The sequence below is a fragment of the Malaya genurostris genome, chromosome 3 (genome assembly GCF_030247185.1).
Source record: "Malaya genurostris strain Urasoe2022 chromosome 3, Malgen_1.1, whole genome shotgun sequence".
NCBI lineage: Eukaryota > Metazoa > Arthropoda > Insecta > Diptera > Culicidae > Malaya > Malaya genurostris.
Window position 1 is genome coordinate 88,520,046 of NC_080572.1, and position 15,874 is coordinate 88,535,919.

Consider the following 15,874-nt stretch of genomic DNA (forward strand, 5'->3'; position numbering starts at 1 on the left):
AAAGTAAATCAATCAGCGTTTTCCAACCCAGAAATCCATTTTCTTATATTTTTTATATTTTTTGTGAATCGGTTCCGTGGTTACGTGGTTTAGTTTTCCAATGAAATCTATTTCTAGATTCACCCTAACATAGTGAAGCAAGTCACCCTAATATCAGAATGAAAAACTACGGATCTAATATTTTTCGATGGTGAATAATTGTACCAAAAATTACGAATTCCTGAGAGAACGTACATTATTGCTGAATAATTGAATTGCTCGAGTTTAGCTTTCATTCATAACTTCTATTGTTTAATGTATATGTAGGTATTTCGACGAGATCGGAAGCTGTTCAAAGCATGATTTTATCCTAATGCTACTCATAATTTAATCTTTTCTGTGATCTTTATTTTAAGACTAGTTTGTAAGGAAAATTTTACAAATTATTTTTGCTAATCCCTAATCTCAATAACAATTTGGTTTTCCGACAAATCGAAAGGAGGTGCCGTTTCGTTGCTTATACGTTGCTGTATAAATCTCAAAGCTTGCAAACATGGTTTTTGAAACAGGAGCACTGCATTCACTAGTTTCCGTTGTTGAGTGGTAGTCCTTGTTTTTGTTTGTTTTGTTTATTTTCGCAGTTTCAGTGCAAGGTTTGCCGTAGTGTGCAAGTTGTTCACAAAACTGACATGTTACCAGTTGATTTTCATACGTAATCAGCGTTTTACACGGATGTATCCCGTCTTGATCACAAATGATGGAAGATGGAATTGCTTTACGTAGTTGCACACGTACCACTCGCACGCCATTCCGAATACCCGGGAAAAAATTCCGCCATACTTCCCTTTCGATAGAAAGAACTTCACCGTACTGCGACATACTTTTACGAACAAACTGATCGCTGGTCTGCGGGGGAAGGTCATGTACGCGTACTTCTATGGCATTGTCCATCATGTACACAGGGATTTTATATTTAACATTGTCATGATCAACACTGTGCACCCCGTTATCAGCCGAAGCAAATGCAATTGCATCTCTTTCACGTTTGAACATAATGTACACACAGTTAGACGCCTTGTTGAATTGAATCTCACTTACATCATTAACGTTTAGATGCATTCGTTCCTTAATCAAGATTTCCATTTCGGTTGCTGCTGGTCTAACTTTGCAGCGCTTGAAATCAATACAAATTGAATTTGGTCTTGTAGGCCAAGTTTCAGGCTTTTTTTTAAAATAACTATTTATTGGAATTAGAGTTAAAATTAAATTATTAAGATTTAAATTGGGTGTTCAGCCACAAGTGGTGACTTTTCAGCCCTATTATATGTATGATTTGGTTGTTACCATGAGGACATCATTTGCTTCCGCAATTATGAGATTTTTAACTTATATAATAACTTACTAACTAAAACAGAGCGCGAATCGATTCAATTGAAGATTGCATCGATTTTTGTCGGAATTTGCTTATAATATTATGTGACATTACATCTAATGATTCTATATTTGCGAGTCTGTGTAACTCATTTGTACTAAACCAGGGAGGACGCTTCAAAATCATTTTCAGAATTATTCTGAATCCTTTGAAGCGTTTTCTTCCTGGTGGAACATCAACTTGACCAAATTGGTACTGCATAAAGCATGGCTGAAAATTTGTTTATAAATTAACAACTTGTTTTTTAGACAGAGCTTAGAATTTCTGTTTATAAGAGGATATAAACATTTAATATATTTATTACACTTTGCCTGGATTCCTTCAATGTGATCCTTGAAAGTGAGTTTTTGCTGCATTTGGTTTAATTTTCCATTTTGACAGATAATCACTGAAAATATTAAAACTTCTTTATAGGCGACTGCAGATCACTCTTAGATTTCTATCTGTGGCTAACAGTCTTGTGTCGTCACAGAATAGCGATTTCTGACAACCAACGGGTAGATTTGTAAGATCAGAAGTGCGAATAGTGAAAATATTATACAAGATTAGAGCTACGCTCGAACCCTGCGGAACACCGGCCCGTACGGGTAGCAATTCAGATTTACAATTCTGATAGCTAACCTGAAGAGTACGATCAGTTAAATAATTTTGAATCATTTTGATCAAATAAATAGGAAACTGGAAATCAGACATTTTTGCTATTAAACCTTTGTGCCAAACACTGTCGAATGCTTTTTCTATGTCTAGAAGAGCAACTCCAGTGGATAACCCAGAAGATTTATTTGCTTTTATCATATTCGTTACTCTTACAAGTTGATGAGTAGTTGAATGTTCATCAGGAAATCCAAACTGCTCTGGTAAAAAAATTGAATTCTCATTTATATGAGACATCATTCTCAACAAGATAATTTTTTCAAAAAGTTTACTGATAGAAAGAAAGTCGATAACTTGATGTTTCTGCTGGGTTTTTATCAGGTTTGAGGATAGGAATTACTTTAGCGTTTTTCCATCTTTTTGGGAAATAAGCTAATGAAAATCACTTGTTGAAAATTTTAACCAAGAGTCTCAAGGCAACATCGGGAAAATTTTTAATAAGAATATTAAAAACTCCATCATTACCAGGAGCCTTCATGTTTTCAAGTTTCCTAATAATTGATTTAATTTCATCAAAATTCGTCTCAATAATGTCATCTTGTGATAACACTTGGGTTGAAATATGCTCATATTTTAATGAGACTTCAATTTCAATAGGACTCACAACGTCAAATTAAAATTGTGGACACTCTCGAACTGTTGAGCAAGTTTTTGAGCTTTTTCTCCATTCGTAAGAAGTATTTGATTTCCTTCCTTGAGAGCAGGAATTGGTTTCTGAGGTTTCTTAAGAACCTTAGAAAGTTTCCAGAAAGGTTTAGAATATGGTTTAATTTTTTCAACTTCATTAGCGAAATTTTCATTTCGCAAAAGAGTAAATCTATGTTTGATTTCTTTTTGTAAATCCTTAACTATGTTTTTCATAGCAGGATCACGAGAACGTTGATATTGTCGTCGACGAACATTCTTCAACCGAATGAGCAGTTGAAGATTGTCATCGATGATAGGAGAATTTATTTTAAATTTGAGCTTTGGGAACTGAAAGATTTCTAGCTTCGATAATATAATGATTCAAATTATCAATTGCTGTGTCGATGTCCGCAGAATTTTCTAAAATAGTTTCATGATCCACATGATTTTCAATGTGAGATCTGTAATCCAACCAATTAGCTCTATGATAGTTGAAAATAGAACTAATTGGATTAATTAAAGCTTCGTTGGAAAGTCTGAATGTTACAGGAAGATGGTCTGAATCAAAGTCAGCATGTGTAATCGGTTCACTACAAATGTGACTTTGATCTGTTAGAACCAGATCAATTGTAGACGGGTTTTTCACGGAAGAGAAATAAGTCGGATTACTGGGATGAAGAACTGTGAGGTAACCAGCTGAGAGTTGATTATGAAGTATTTTACCATTACTGTTATTTTGCCTACAATTCCACTGTACATGCTTAGCATTTAAGTCCCCTATTACGAAAAAAATCGGTCGATATCTTCTGAGTTTTTGCAAATCGCCTTTAAAGAAATTTAATTGTTTGCCGGTGCATTGAAATGGCAAATATGCTCCAGCGATGAAATAAATTCCATGAATGGTTTCAACTTCGATTCCCAAGCTTTCAATAACTGTAGTATTGAAAGAAGGTAAAATTCGATGTTTAATTTGCCGTTGGACCAAAATGCAACTCCACCACCCATTCCAGTAAACCTGTCAAATCGATTGCCAATTCCAGTAAACCTGTCAAATAGATTGCTTTTCAATTTGACATTTGGTTTAAGAAAAGTTTCTGTCACAATGGCAATATGAATTTTGTGAACTTTGAGAAAATTATAAAATTCATCTACACTCGATTTTAAAGATCGAGCATTCCAATTTGAAATATCCAAATAATTATTTAACATCACTGTTAATTTAAAATTCATTATAATATTATTTGCAAATTGCCATCCGATTTGAAATGCTTCAAAAAGTGATGAAGTCGAATTCATTCGGATGATCATTTGAAAAAGTTGATCTTGTAGGTAGATCATTTTATTTTCAGTTATATCGCCTAAATCGACTTCATTTAAAGAAGCGAATGGCGATGAAGGAATATTGGTAGGAAGCTGCCATTAGAAGAAGATGATTTTTCCGATCTACCTATTAATAAATTTTGTTCGTTAGAAGATGAACTGGAAGGCGTTCTTGTGTTTTGATTATTTACTTTAGAAGAATTAAGTGGTAATTTTCTACCTGTTACCAAAGCGTAACTGTCATTAGAAGAAGATGATAACGAGGTCGATTTACCTGTCAATAAATTGTTTTCGTTAGAATACGAATTGGAAGGCGTGCCTGTTTTTGTGTGCCTTAGAAGCATCAGGCGTGGCATTTGTAACGGTTTTTTGTTTTTCAGGTATGTTCTGTAAATTTAAGGTCGTTGATTTAACTTGTTGTCTAAGCAAACGAGCGTTTAAATTTTTTTCCCTGACAGGACATTTCAAATAATTGGATTTATGATTTCCATCGCAATTTGAACATGAAAATTTATCAGTGGTTTCATTCATTGGACAAACGTCTTTCGAATGAGATTTACCACAATTCAAACACCGTATATCCATATGATAATTTTTGGTTCCATGGCCGAAGCCTTGGCAACGACGACATTGCGTTAAGTTTGCAATACCATTATACCGTTTATAATGTTCCCAATGAATTTTAATGTGGGAAATAAAACGTACTTTTGATGTGGAACACATCTTTATTTTCTTTATAGGGGTGCAAATCAGAAACTCAAAGAAAAATACACGTAGAAATATGATCAGGTTTTAAACACTTGCAGCTCAGTATATTTTGTATCAATTATTAATATTATTTAATTATTTGAATGGAAATATTTCTAAGATTTGATTTGAATGTATCAAGCCACGTATTTTCAATTATAAATGATTGAAATTTTAATTAGTAGCGAGCAGTGTCGTATTTTGTCTGCTAAAAATCTTCGGCATATCGGATTTCCCTGCCATAGACGACGGTTTTGAAGCAGTAAGCGATATATCAAAGTAAAAGCATCGCTCTGATTGGTCAATCGATGCAAAAGCGAAACTGTTGGAAGCACGCGAATTTATAAATATAAGCGAAATTTTAGTTAACATTTCAGTCCTACGCGTAGCATGCTAGAGGTAGGTTGTTGCTAGACAGCAAGATAAAAGGTGCCATAAAACGATTTGGAGTTTTAATTGGTATGCTCTGATCTTGTGTCATGCAAGCTCGGATGAAATTCCATGTTATGTCGTTTCGCCTGAGAAATTGACAACTACCCCAGGATAAATTTTGAGTGTTTGAGACTAATTTCTAACCTATAAAAGATGAACTCGATTGACAATGGGAAAAAGTTCAACCGAAATCGCAGAATGGTAGAGAAACTTAACGCTATAAAAATTATTGCTTCCATACAAAACTTGAACACAAGCTTGGCGAAGAGAAGCTTAAATATCAAAATCCGTACCGCAGGCATGTACAAAGATATAATTGCATACATTTGGGATGTTGGGGTAATTTCGTCGGCTATAAAACAAATACATATCAAGACAAACAATGTTCGGTGTTGGTTCCTTATCAAGATCAATCTAAGCAGACTCTCGTGCAATTGCTGATTCAAAAGTGTGACGATCGATTGAACTGTTTGATTGTAGATCATTAGAAATTCTGGTTGCCTTGTTCCACATCAATGGCTCGAACAACCCCATGGGGCTGATCATTGTAGTTTTTCTAAAGTTTTCAAACTTTGTCGATTAAGTGTATTAAGTAAAGTTCATGGGAAATTCCAGAGCGTGGTTTAGAAGTACCATTCGCTCTTTTTTTCATAAGTATTACTTGGGAAGTGGCAAAACCAAGCAATTCGTTTAGTTCATTTTTAATTTATTCAGTACTTTGATCATTTGATAAGCCTTTCAAGGCAGCCTTGAAGGGTCTGTCTGATTTTAGAAATCCTTAGTTAAAGTCATTCTTCTGTCTTTCAAATGGGAACAGTAAAAAAGTCATTCAAACTCGTTTAATTTTTACCGGCTTGGAGTCAAAATTGAACGATTTTGATACCCTTATGTTGGGCTCCTCACTTTGCATAATTGAAACTTCAAAATTTCTAACGGAAACATCTATGATTGATAATTCATGATTTCAAAAACCTGAAAGCAAACGACTTTTCGTCACGGGTTGGCGGTTCAATGCATAGGACGCTGGTCTTACAAGCCAGTTGTCGTATGTTCGAGCCCCGACCTGGGAGGATTCTTAGTGTCAGTAGGATCCATAGTACTAGCCATGCAATGATTCTGTACACAAAGAATCGGCTGCGAAATCTGTTGAAACAGAAAAGCCAAATTCCACAAAAGAAATGTAATGCCAAGACTTTTTTAAACGACTACTTTGATGAAACTTGCACCAGTCGCTCTCTACACTCTCATTGAACATAACTCAAAATTGAGTGACACATCACTCAAATTCATAAAAAGTGCACGTACTTTAAACTTGAGTTACCACCTATCTACTCATTTTTGCGTTATGGGACGAAATTGTCAAAACTTGAGTAATTTTTACTCTAAATAAGAAAAAAATATTTTGTTCAAAATTTGAGTAAGTTCAACTCAAAATTTGAGCTCCTTGCTCTCAAAATGAAGAAATTTTTCTTCGTTAATTTTCATATACAAAGTTATTCTTCTTGCTTTTGAATGCACAAAATAGTGATTCAAAACGGTTTCCTTTTGATATCCTTATGTTGCGCTTTCCACTAAGCATAATTGAAACAACAAAACATCTATGATTGACGTTGATTCATGTTTTTAAAACCGGATCTAGAAACGGCAATGGAAAATGACGTATTCTTGCATTCTTTATTTCGATAAGAATATTCCGAGAATGAAAACGCACTGAACTGCAAGAAGTATTTTTTCACTCAAATGTTTAAAAACTCAACGCTTACTCTAATGTATGAATAACTCATGGCAAAGATGTTCGATTCTCAACACTGGAGGTGCGCTAGGGGCGCGCGAAGGATTCTTACCAATTTACTTCTAGTCATCATTTAATTATGAAATTGCAATATTTTTCTTAAATATACGTCAACTCTTCGGAATGTTGGGTTCAATAATGTTCAGCTTATCTTTTTTTTGTTTTAATTTAATTCTTGTTCTATTTTTCTCATTCCAGCTCACTACGTAGAAGCAGAAAAACTCCGGGGGCGGCCACTAGGAGCCGTCGGCAAGTACCGCGTCCGGCGTAAGTTCCCTCTGCCCCGAACGATATGGGACGGAGAGGAAACTAGCTACTGTTTTAAGGTAAGTCAGGTGTTTTTTTCTAGCGAACAATGCCAGATCTATTAGGCTTTATGTATAATTCCTAAATCCTTATTGTCTCGTTCCTCCGTTCCCGTTCTAATAACGTCGGTAAAAGCCGTTTGACGTAGAAATCTTATTAAATGCATTCCGTCAATCGCAAAAAATAAAACAAGAAACGAAACGCATTGAAGCAGTGCATTTTATTCGATGGAAAACATTCAAGAGTATTTTAGATCATGTTTTTTGTCTCTTTTCCTCCCTATCTTCCAGGAAAAATCAAGATCGGTTCTGCGAGATTGGTACACGCATAATCCGTATCCTTCACCGAGAGAGAAACGGGAACTGGCCGAGGCTACCGGATTAACTACCACCCAGGTAAGTGACGGTTGAGTTCGGTTGATGGGTTATCGCTGATGGTGGTTTGCTGCCAGCGAAGGGGAAAATCCTTTTTCCTAGCGCCCCTTCGGCTTTCATCATTTTTACGATGGAAAAACAATGGCCATCGGAATGGGAACAGGGAAAAGAATTATCTAACTTTTCGGATTGTTATTGTTGGCTCGGTTTCATTGCTCTTTTCCTACCGCCAGCCACATTCAAGAGATCATCATCGAAACTAGGTGGATTGAAATCAGATACTTTGTTTCGTGCACCATTTTTTTTTCTCTGGCTTTGTTTCACATCAACGGAATCAACGAAGCGTGGTTTGATTCATTAGGAAGGATATCTTGAAGAAGACTATTCAAAAATAATTCCATTGTCATGTGATCTGGCTTCGTTCTAATTTTTGCCTTACACGTCGTCAAGCACGTGTTGTTAAACCTTTTCTTCGATTTCCGACGAAATTATGCCTATAGACGGTGACGAGCAAGTTTATGGATTAATAATTATTTCAATAGAAATGTAGCTTAAATCATCATCAGGTAATGAATGTTAGATAAGTTTGTAAAATTACTAACGATATCTTTATCAATCTCATCGAATTGAGAACTGAAATAAAGGAAGCTTCCAATGAAAGAGCAAAGAAAGGCACCATAAAATTTGAAAAAAAAAAATTACTGTAGTAGTAATTTATAGCTCTCATTTTAAGTGTTTGGTACAACCCACAGGAAATTGATTTCTGTACTGTCTTCCACAGGTCTCCAATTGGTTCAAGAATCGACGTCAGCGGGACCGAGCAGCGGAGCACAAAGAGTAAGTATTTTTTTTCCTACGTCGAATGCCGCTCCGAGCGACAAAGGAAACATTTCTCATCTAATCCAATTTGTTTGACACGAAACAATAAATTTCAATTTACAATTTCATTTTGTGTAATTTGTCAACTACAAATTGTGTCAATTGGAATAATGAAAAATGTTACCTAATTGTTGGCATTGTCTTCGATGGAAGGCAAGGCAGTAAATGTCCTTGCTCATTAGCACTTCTGTATGTGCCCGTCGTACCAATCTAATCAAGGTGAAATCTAGCTCACTATAAGTGATCTTGAAAGACACAAATGGAAGATATTTATATCGAATAGATGTTATTGTTCGAATCGTACCGAAGAGGCAAATGTCAGTCAGTGTGTATTTTTTTTCCTGGTTTGGGTCGTCTCCCTCGTCTTCGCTCCGATGATTGCTTCCTTTCTACTGTGGCAGCAGCAAAAGCAGCTACAGCAGCAGCAGCTAAGAGAACAAAACTTATGCCTCCGCTGGAAAAGGGAGATAAATAAAATGTAAATAAAAATATCAAATTTCAGCCACCACAATATGGATTTTCACTCGCTCGGTGTGCCCCTGCTCGCTGAATATGTGCGTGTCTACCCGGTTTCTGTTAAAGCTATTGTGTGTTTTATGTTGCAAACATAATGTGTTTGTAGGTACGTCTATCGACAAAGTCAGTGGAACCGAAACGCTTTCCTAGTTGCCCCAAACGACCGAACGAACCTCGGAATCTGGTGCAGTTGGTAGCGCTTCAAGACGGCAGTTTCTGTCGATTTCTTAGTGGGGTTTCTTTGTATGCGTGTCTGTGAAACGACGTATTTATGGATTCCTCGAATGGCACTTCTCCAAGCTGGTTCAGGATGAATGTGTTATTCGAAATTGAAACTGTTTCCTCGATCCAGACTCACTATAAGCATTCGTACTACGTGTTCAGTAAAACATGATTATTATGTTGCTCTCGCGTTGATTTTACATTTAAATTGAATCAAAATTCTGTATTTGGATCGAGCTTAAGTTTTCCATACAATTTTTTTTACTAGAATGCAATATGTATGAGTTTTTTGCCACTCTAATCAGGTGCATACCCAGAACTTGGAAGGTTCAGAACATGTTTTTCATCTTAAAGACTGTCCCAGAAAGTATGGACGCAACCAAAAACCGCTGCCATTTCGCAGTGGTTCAGAATCTGTCAATTTTTATGGCTGCATCCTGTTGTTTACACTCTTCTCTAACCACTTGTGCAGTTGTTTATTCGTTTTCATTAGTTTGTTTCGAAATGCGCTGCGCTGCTGTGATTGCCAGTTTTGAGTTTTATAATTTTCTGCTCTAATTTTAAACCTGACAAGAATTATGCTTCTAGGACTAGAACACTCCTGAACATGGTCTGAGAATAGGATTGTCACTACATAATAAAATATTGAGTTTTTTTAATCTTTTTTTTTTATTTAACAATATATTTAATAAGGCACACTGCTTTAGCTCTTAGATTCCGAAGGCAATATTTTGTTTTTCTGTTGTCTACATTTGATAAACTATTATAAATTCAAACAAGAACAATTATTTGTTTTGTTAAACTTTGAGGCTTAATTTTGCCTTTCTCATATAGAAAGGTTATGCAATCACTGTGAAAACCGACTTTTGAACCGAGGCCCGGAAGGCCGAATGTCATATACCATTCGACTCAGTTCGTCGAGTACGCAAAATGTCTGTGTGTGTGCGTATGTGTGTATGTAACGTTTTTTGTATTAACTTTTTCGGAGATGGCTTAACCGATTTTCACAAACTTAGATTCAAATGAAAGGTCTTGTGGTCCGATACAAAATTCCTTAATATTATTTGGATCCGACTTTCGGTTCCGGAGTTATGGAGTAAATGTGCAAAAAAATGAAAATATGTGTTCTAATTTTTCTCATAGATGGCGCGACCGATTTTCACAAATTTAGGTTTAAATGAAAGGTACTTTCAGCAGAACAACGTCGAAAAAATTGTGTACAAATGGTGCACAGAACGCGGACTGTCACTGTGAAAAATAGCAAAAATGGAAGGAGTAAGTGAAAAAGCCGAGCGAAATGCAATCAGGAAGTTCGGTGAGGATAACACCTTTGAGGATAAACCGAAAAAGGGTCGAAAAAAAGGTCCTGCTAACCCTCAGTTGGATAAACGTATACTGAAGGCGTTCGAGTAAAAGAAGAAGGTTTCCGATCGGGATGTGGCCAAAAAAGTGAGCACTTCTAAGTCAAATGTTCTTCGTGCTGAAGAACGTTTGAATCTTCGAACCTATAAGAAGCAGAAACAACCAAAACGTAGTCCGAAACAAGAAGCATCGATCAGGTCGAAGGTTCGAAAGCTGTACAATACGATTCTAGCTGGAAATTTGAACTGCATAATCATGGACGACGAAACCTACGTGAAACTCGATTACAAATCCTTGCCGGGACCACAATATTATACGGTGTGAGAAGGGCAAGTGTTAAACCAGTCCGAGAAATCGATCGAAGTCGAAAAATTTGGTAAGAAAGCTATGATCTGGCAAACAATTTGTAGATGCGGTAAAATGTCGAAACCCTTCATCACCACTGCTTCAATGAACAGCGAAATATACATCAAGGAATGTTTACAAAAACGACTTCTACCCATGATTCGAAGCCACAAAGATCCTGTTGTCCTCTGGCTAGATCTTGCTTCTTGCCACTACTCGAAATCATCGGTAGAATGGTATACTACCAAAAATGTCACTTTCGTCCCAAAAGACATGAATCCACCAAATTGCCCACAACTTCGACCAATTGAGGAATTTTAGGCATTAACGAAGGCACATCTTAGGAAACATGTCTCGACAACCGAAACCATTCAACAGTTCGAAAAAGATTGGAAAAAAGTGTCAAAACTTGTCGCCAAGAAGTCTGTACGGAATTTAATAAGGAACGTTCGCAAGAAGGTGCGCCAGCTAGTCTACAATGGCTAAGTAGCAAATGTCGAGAAAAATATTCTGTTGTTGTAGTCTAATATTATCAGTATATCGAATAAAATTTGAACATCTAACACTTGTGAATTATTTACAGCGAAATCAAAGTGCGTCCATACTTTCTGGGACAGTCTTAAATCAGGTGCGTACCCAGAATTTTGAAGGTTCAGAACATGTTTTTCAACTTACATACGTATGGCAATATGTATATAATTACTTCAAATTTGGTTGGTTATAAAGCCGTTTGTTGGAAATTATCCATTCTATAATTGACTTAAATATCGAAAGTACAGAGTTTCCACAATATAGGGGAGACTGGGACTAAACCGGACACTTTTTGGAAATTGAATAAAAAACATTCTTTTCAACTAGGTTTTTGGCCAACTCTATCCGTATGTAGCTACAATTTCCAATTGGTGATTTTGAAAACTATACATTAGTTTTCGTACCAAATCACGCAGCAGTGACCCACCCAAAATCGGCGTGTTTAGCAACCTCGTTGGTCGATTTAGTTTCTCTTCTCTCCGCTACGTTTTCTGAACGCTACCAGAAAAATTAAAGCGGATAAAATGGTAGACGCATAGAAACAGACTATGTTTCACAGAAAGATATGACATAACATAACAACATATATGTTTTTATACACCAATCGTATCTAAACTGATTTATCTAATTTTTCTCAAGGTACCTTCATGATATAAGCCTTCAAAGTCGAGATATTCGGGGAACAAGTAGAGATATGTCATTCCAGACATTGCAATTTACAGCAGGTCTTCAATCAGAAAAAAATACAACATGAGTGTTAAACTCAATCAAAAAAATTTCACTAAATATTCTCAAATAAATTTCAAAGACATTGTCAGGTGGATTGTTCGAAATTCGTCACCGTGTCCTATAACAGTAAATTTGGAACGAGAAAATAGTAAAAAACTTACGTTTTAAACGTACTGTCCTCAGTAGAGATGGTCGGGTTTCGAGTATTTGTACCCGAAACCCGATCCGAACCCGACGGGTATTGTACGGGTTCGGGTACAGAAATAAATATGTTAGTTCGGGTCGGGTCTGGTACGGGTGTCGAATTTTTTTCATTTTCAACGGGTACGGGTCGGGTTCGGGTTAAAAAATTTGGTCGGGTTTCAGGCTCCGGAACTTTTTTCGGGTTCGGGTCGGGTACGGATAACAATTTTTAATTTTTTTCTCGGATACGAGTCGGGTGCGGGTAAAAGTTTTTCATTTTCGATCGGGTACGGGTCGGGTTCGGGTTTGAAAAAGTGCTTACCCGACCATCTCTAGTCCTCAGCCGTTAATTATTGTTGCCAGTAAATAAAACATTTACGGCAAGTTTTGCTTGTCAAGAATGAGTGGAAAAATAGGCTAGGCTAAATTGATCATTCGGTGAACCAAATAATAGCTATCCATTTGTATGGGATCTAGGGGTGTTATTATTTGTATTTGGTTGAGACGCAAGGAAAGCGCTGCGCTGCTGTGATTGCCAGTTTTGAATTTTATAATTTTCTGCTCTAATTTTAAACCTGACAAGAATTATGCTTCTAGGACTAGAACACTCCTGAACATGGTCTGAGAATAGGATTGTCACTACATAATAAAATATTGAGTTTTTTTAATCTTTTTTTTTTATTTAACAATATATTTAATAAGGCACACTGCTTTAGCTCTTAGATTCCGAAGGCAATATTTTGTTTTTCTGTTGTTTACATTTGATAAACTATTATAAATTCAAACAAGAACAATTATTTGTTTTGTTAAACTTTGAGGCTTAATTTTGCCTTTCTCATATAGAAAGGTTATGCAATCACTGTGAAAACCGACTTTTGAACCGAGGCCCGGAAGGCCGAATGTCATATACCATTCGACTCAGTTCGTCGAGTACGCAAAATGTCTGTGTGTGTGCGTATGTGTGTATGTAACGTTTTTTGTATTAACTTTTTCGGAGATGGCTTAACCGATTTTCACAAACTTAGATTCAAATGAAAGGTCTTGTGGTCCGATACAAAATTCCTTAATATTATTTGAATCCGACTTTCGGTTCCGGAGTTATGGAGTAAATGTGCAAAAAAATGAAAATATGTGTTCTAATTTTTCTCATAGATGGCGCGACCGATTTTCACAAATTTAGGTTTAAATGAAAGGTACTGTGGTCCCATACGTAATTCCTGAATTTCATCCGGATCCGACTTCCGGATCCGGAAAAATAGGGAGAAGCGTGTTAAAAATTTTATATCATTACTGAAAAGAGCGAAAACCCGTAAAAAGTTTTCTTAATCGACCTCAAATCTTCTTCAATTGATAGTTTTTATCAGTAGACGGTCAAACAAACCGATTTCGGTTATTCTTTTAAGAAACGAAGAAAATTATTTTGAAGAATACCACAGTATTATATATGATAGTATGATTGTTATGAGAAAGGCATCATTACACCACTAGGTGGATTAAAACAGGTTTTTCTTCTAATATTCACTCCTACAAAGCAAAGTAAATATTGTGAAATATGATGAATAGCTAAGAAACAGAAATCACTTCCGGTGAAACGAGTGAACACGTTGTATCGTGTTAATGTGGTGAAAATTTGAGTATTTCGCGAGAAAGAAAGGATTTTCAACCAGTACTTTGGGAACACCATGTTGTCACACAACGAGGTTTTCACTTGTAGTCCAATGTAAAGAAAGTCCATTGGACTATAAACGAAAATAAACTGGTAATATAGCCTAAATTGCTGTGCCATCAATCGGTGTCATCTCAAGTGAGGTGACGCCACCCAGATGCTAAGAAGAATAAGGAGAAACAGAATCATAATAATTGGATATATTTTGAATAGGGGCGACCGGGGCTGGTTGGCCGAGTTTTGGTTTCGGAATTTCTGAACTCAATCTGGTTAGACTTTTTGATAAACTGTTTACGCTGTCTTGTAGATACATCTTTTGAGCACGTTTGAGATTTTTTTTTTCGTTACTGTAGAAAGATCAGGGAAAAGGTTATAACAATCAAATGCAAAGAAAAAAATCGGCCAACTAACCCCAGGGCCGGGGTAGGTTGGCCGAGCATGATGAAATATGTGAAACACATCAAATGCACCAATGGAAATCGTTTATCAGTGGAAACAAGTTAGTGCACATCAAATAACTCCTCTTTATTTGTTATTTTTTTTAAATAATTAGGTTTGGTAGGTTTGGATAACCTGTTTGAAGCTCTCGATCCTTTTTTTCGCTAGCATACGCTTACGTTTGCTTTCATTTTTTCCTTCTCTAATGCTGCTCTAATCGGGGAATCTGTCAAATTTTAGGTTGATCGACGTTTGCGACCTTGTTTCTTCTTTGAATCAGCTCGTGCAGTCGCCTTGGGGAGAGGTCTTACGTCTTCAGCCCATTGGAGTTAATTTTTGTCAAACTAGCATAAAACCTCCTCATCTTTTTAATACACATTACAATCATCCAAACAATACATTTTCCTTAAATTTAGTTCCATAAAACCTCCTTTTCTTCTGATTCAACATTACAATCGTCCAAAAGACACACTTGTCTTAAATTTAGTTCTATGGAAATTAAAACTAATTAGGCAGTAACCTTAGGTATGGTTTCTTGATATACGATAAAAGAAAGTCGAAATTATTGGAACAGTTTTGGAATATGCAGCGCATTGCTAGTAGCCTTACAAACATCTCGATAGACAAATAATAAATCTAGACCAATCAGTTTGCTTCGGTCAAGGTACCTTGGTGGGTTTAAAGGATATTTTCATGGAAGACGACGGAAAGTGGACCGGATTATTTATTGGGATTCATAGTAGAATATTCATTTTACTCTTGAACTGAATTTTATATATTGAGCCACAGAGAAAATTAATGAAAATTTACCTCAATTTTGAGTATCGAAAATCAAAGTGATCAATTGCACTTTGTTTAGTCGTCAACGAAACGAGACAGTACAGATTTTCAGTTCAAGAGTTATTTTTGAGAAATCGATCGATTCCACTTCTAACTATTTGAGTTGCTACTCTCGGAACATCTGGAATGGGTAATTGGAAACCAATGGGGTCAACAGAGCTTCAGTCAATCACCTATCGAGCAATTGACTATCCTGTTTTGTTGAGTATCAAATTGATATTTCTAGTCGACCCAAATCTCCGGAATTCGTAGTCGGTTTTTAACAAAATACAATAGCAGTTATTGTACCCCATATACACCTTTAATATGAGGGGGATGGAGCTCAAAAGATGATTGATGAAACCTATTATCTTTCTCCGAATTGCAGGAGTTACTTTCAGTTTTCAGAACACTATCACTTCGAGAGAATTGTTTTTATATATTTCCTCGAGTTATTGAGAATAGTCTAATCTAAAATGATCTTCATCTTTTATGATATTTTTCGTTCGTGAATTCAATTC

At 36.1% G+C, this 15,874-nt stretch overlaps 1 protein-coding gene across 1 annotated transcript in view; it reads left to right on the plus strand.

Moving 5' to 3' along the window:
- LOC131435193 (homeobox protein six1) overlaps positions 1 to 15,874 on the plus strand; it is a 78,028-nt gene that overhangs the window by 43,228 nt on the left and 18,926 nt on the right. Inside the window, exons 3-5 of the mRNA XM_058602830.1 lie at positions 7,182 to 7,309; positions 7,580 to 7,684; positions 8,445 to 8,500. Coding sequence (XP_058458813.1) covers positions 7,182 to 7,309; positions 7,580 to 7,684; positions 8,445 to 8,500 — 289 coding nt within the window. The remainder of the gene's footprint in view (positions 1 to 7,181; positions 7,310 to 7,579; positions 7,685 to 8,444; positions 8,501 to 15,874) is intronic.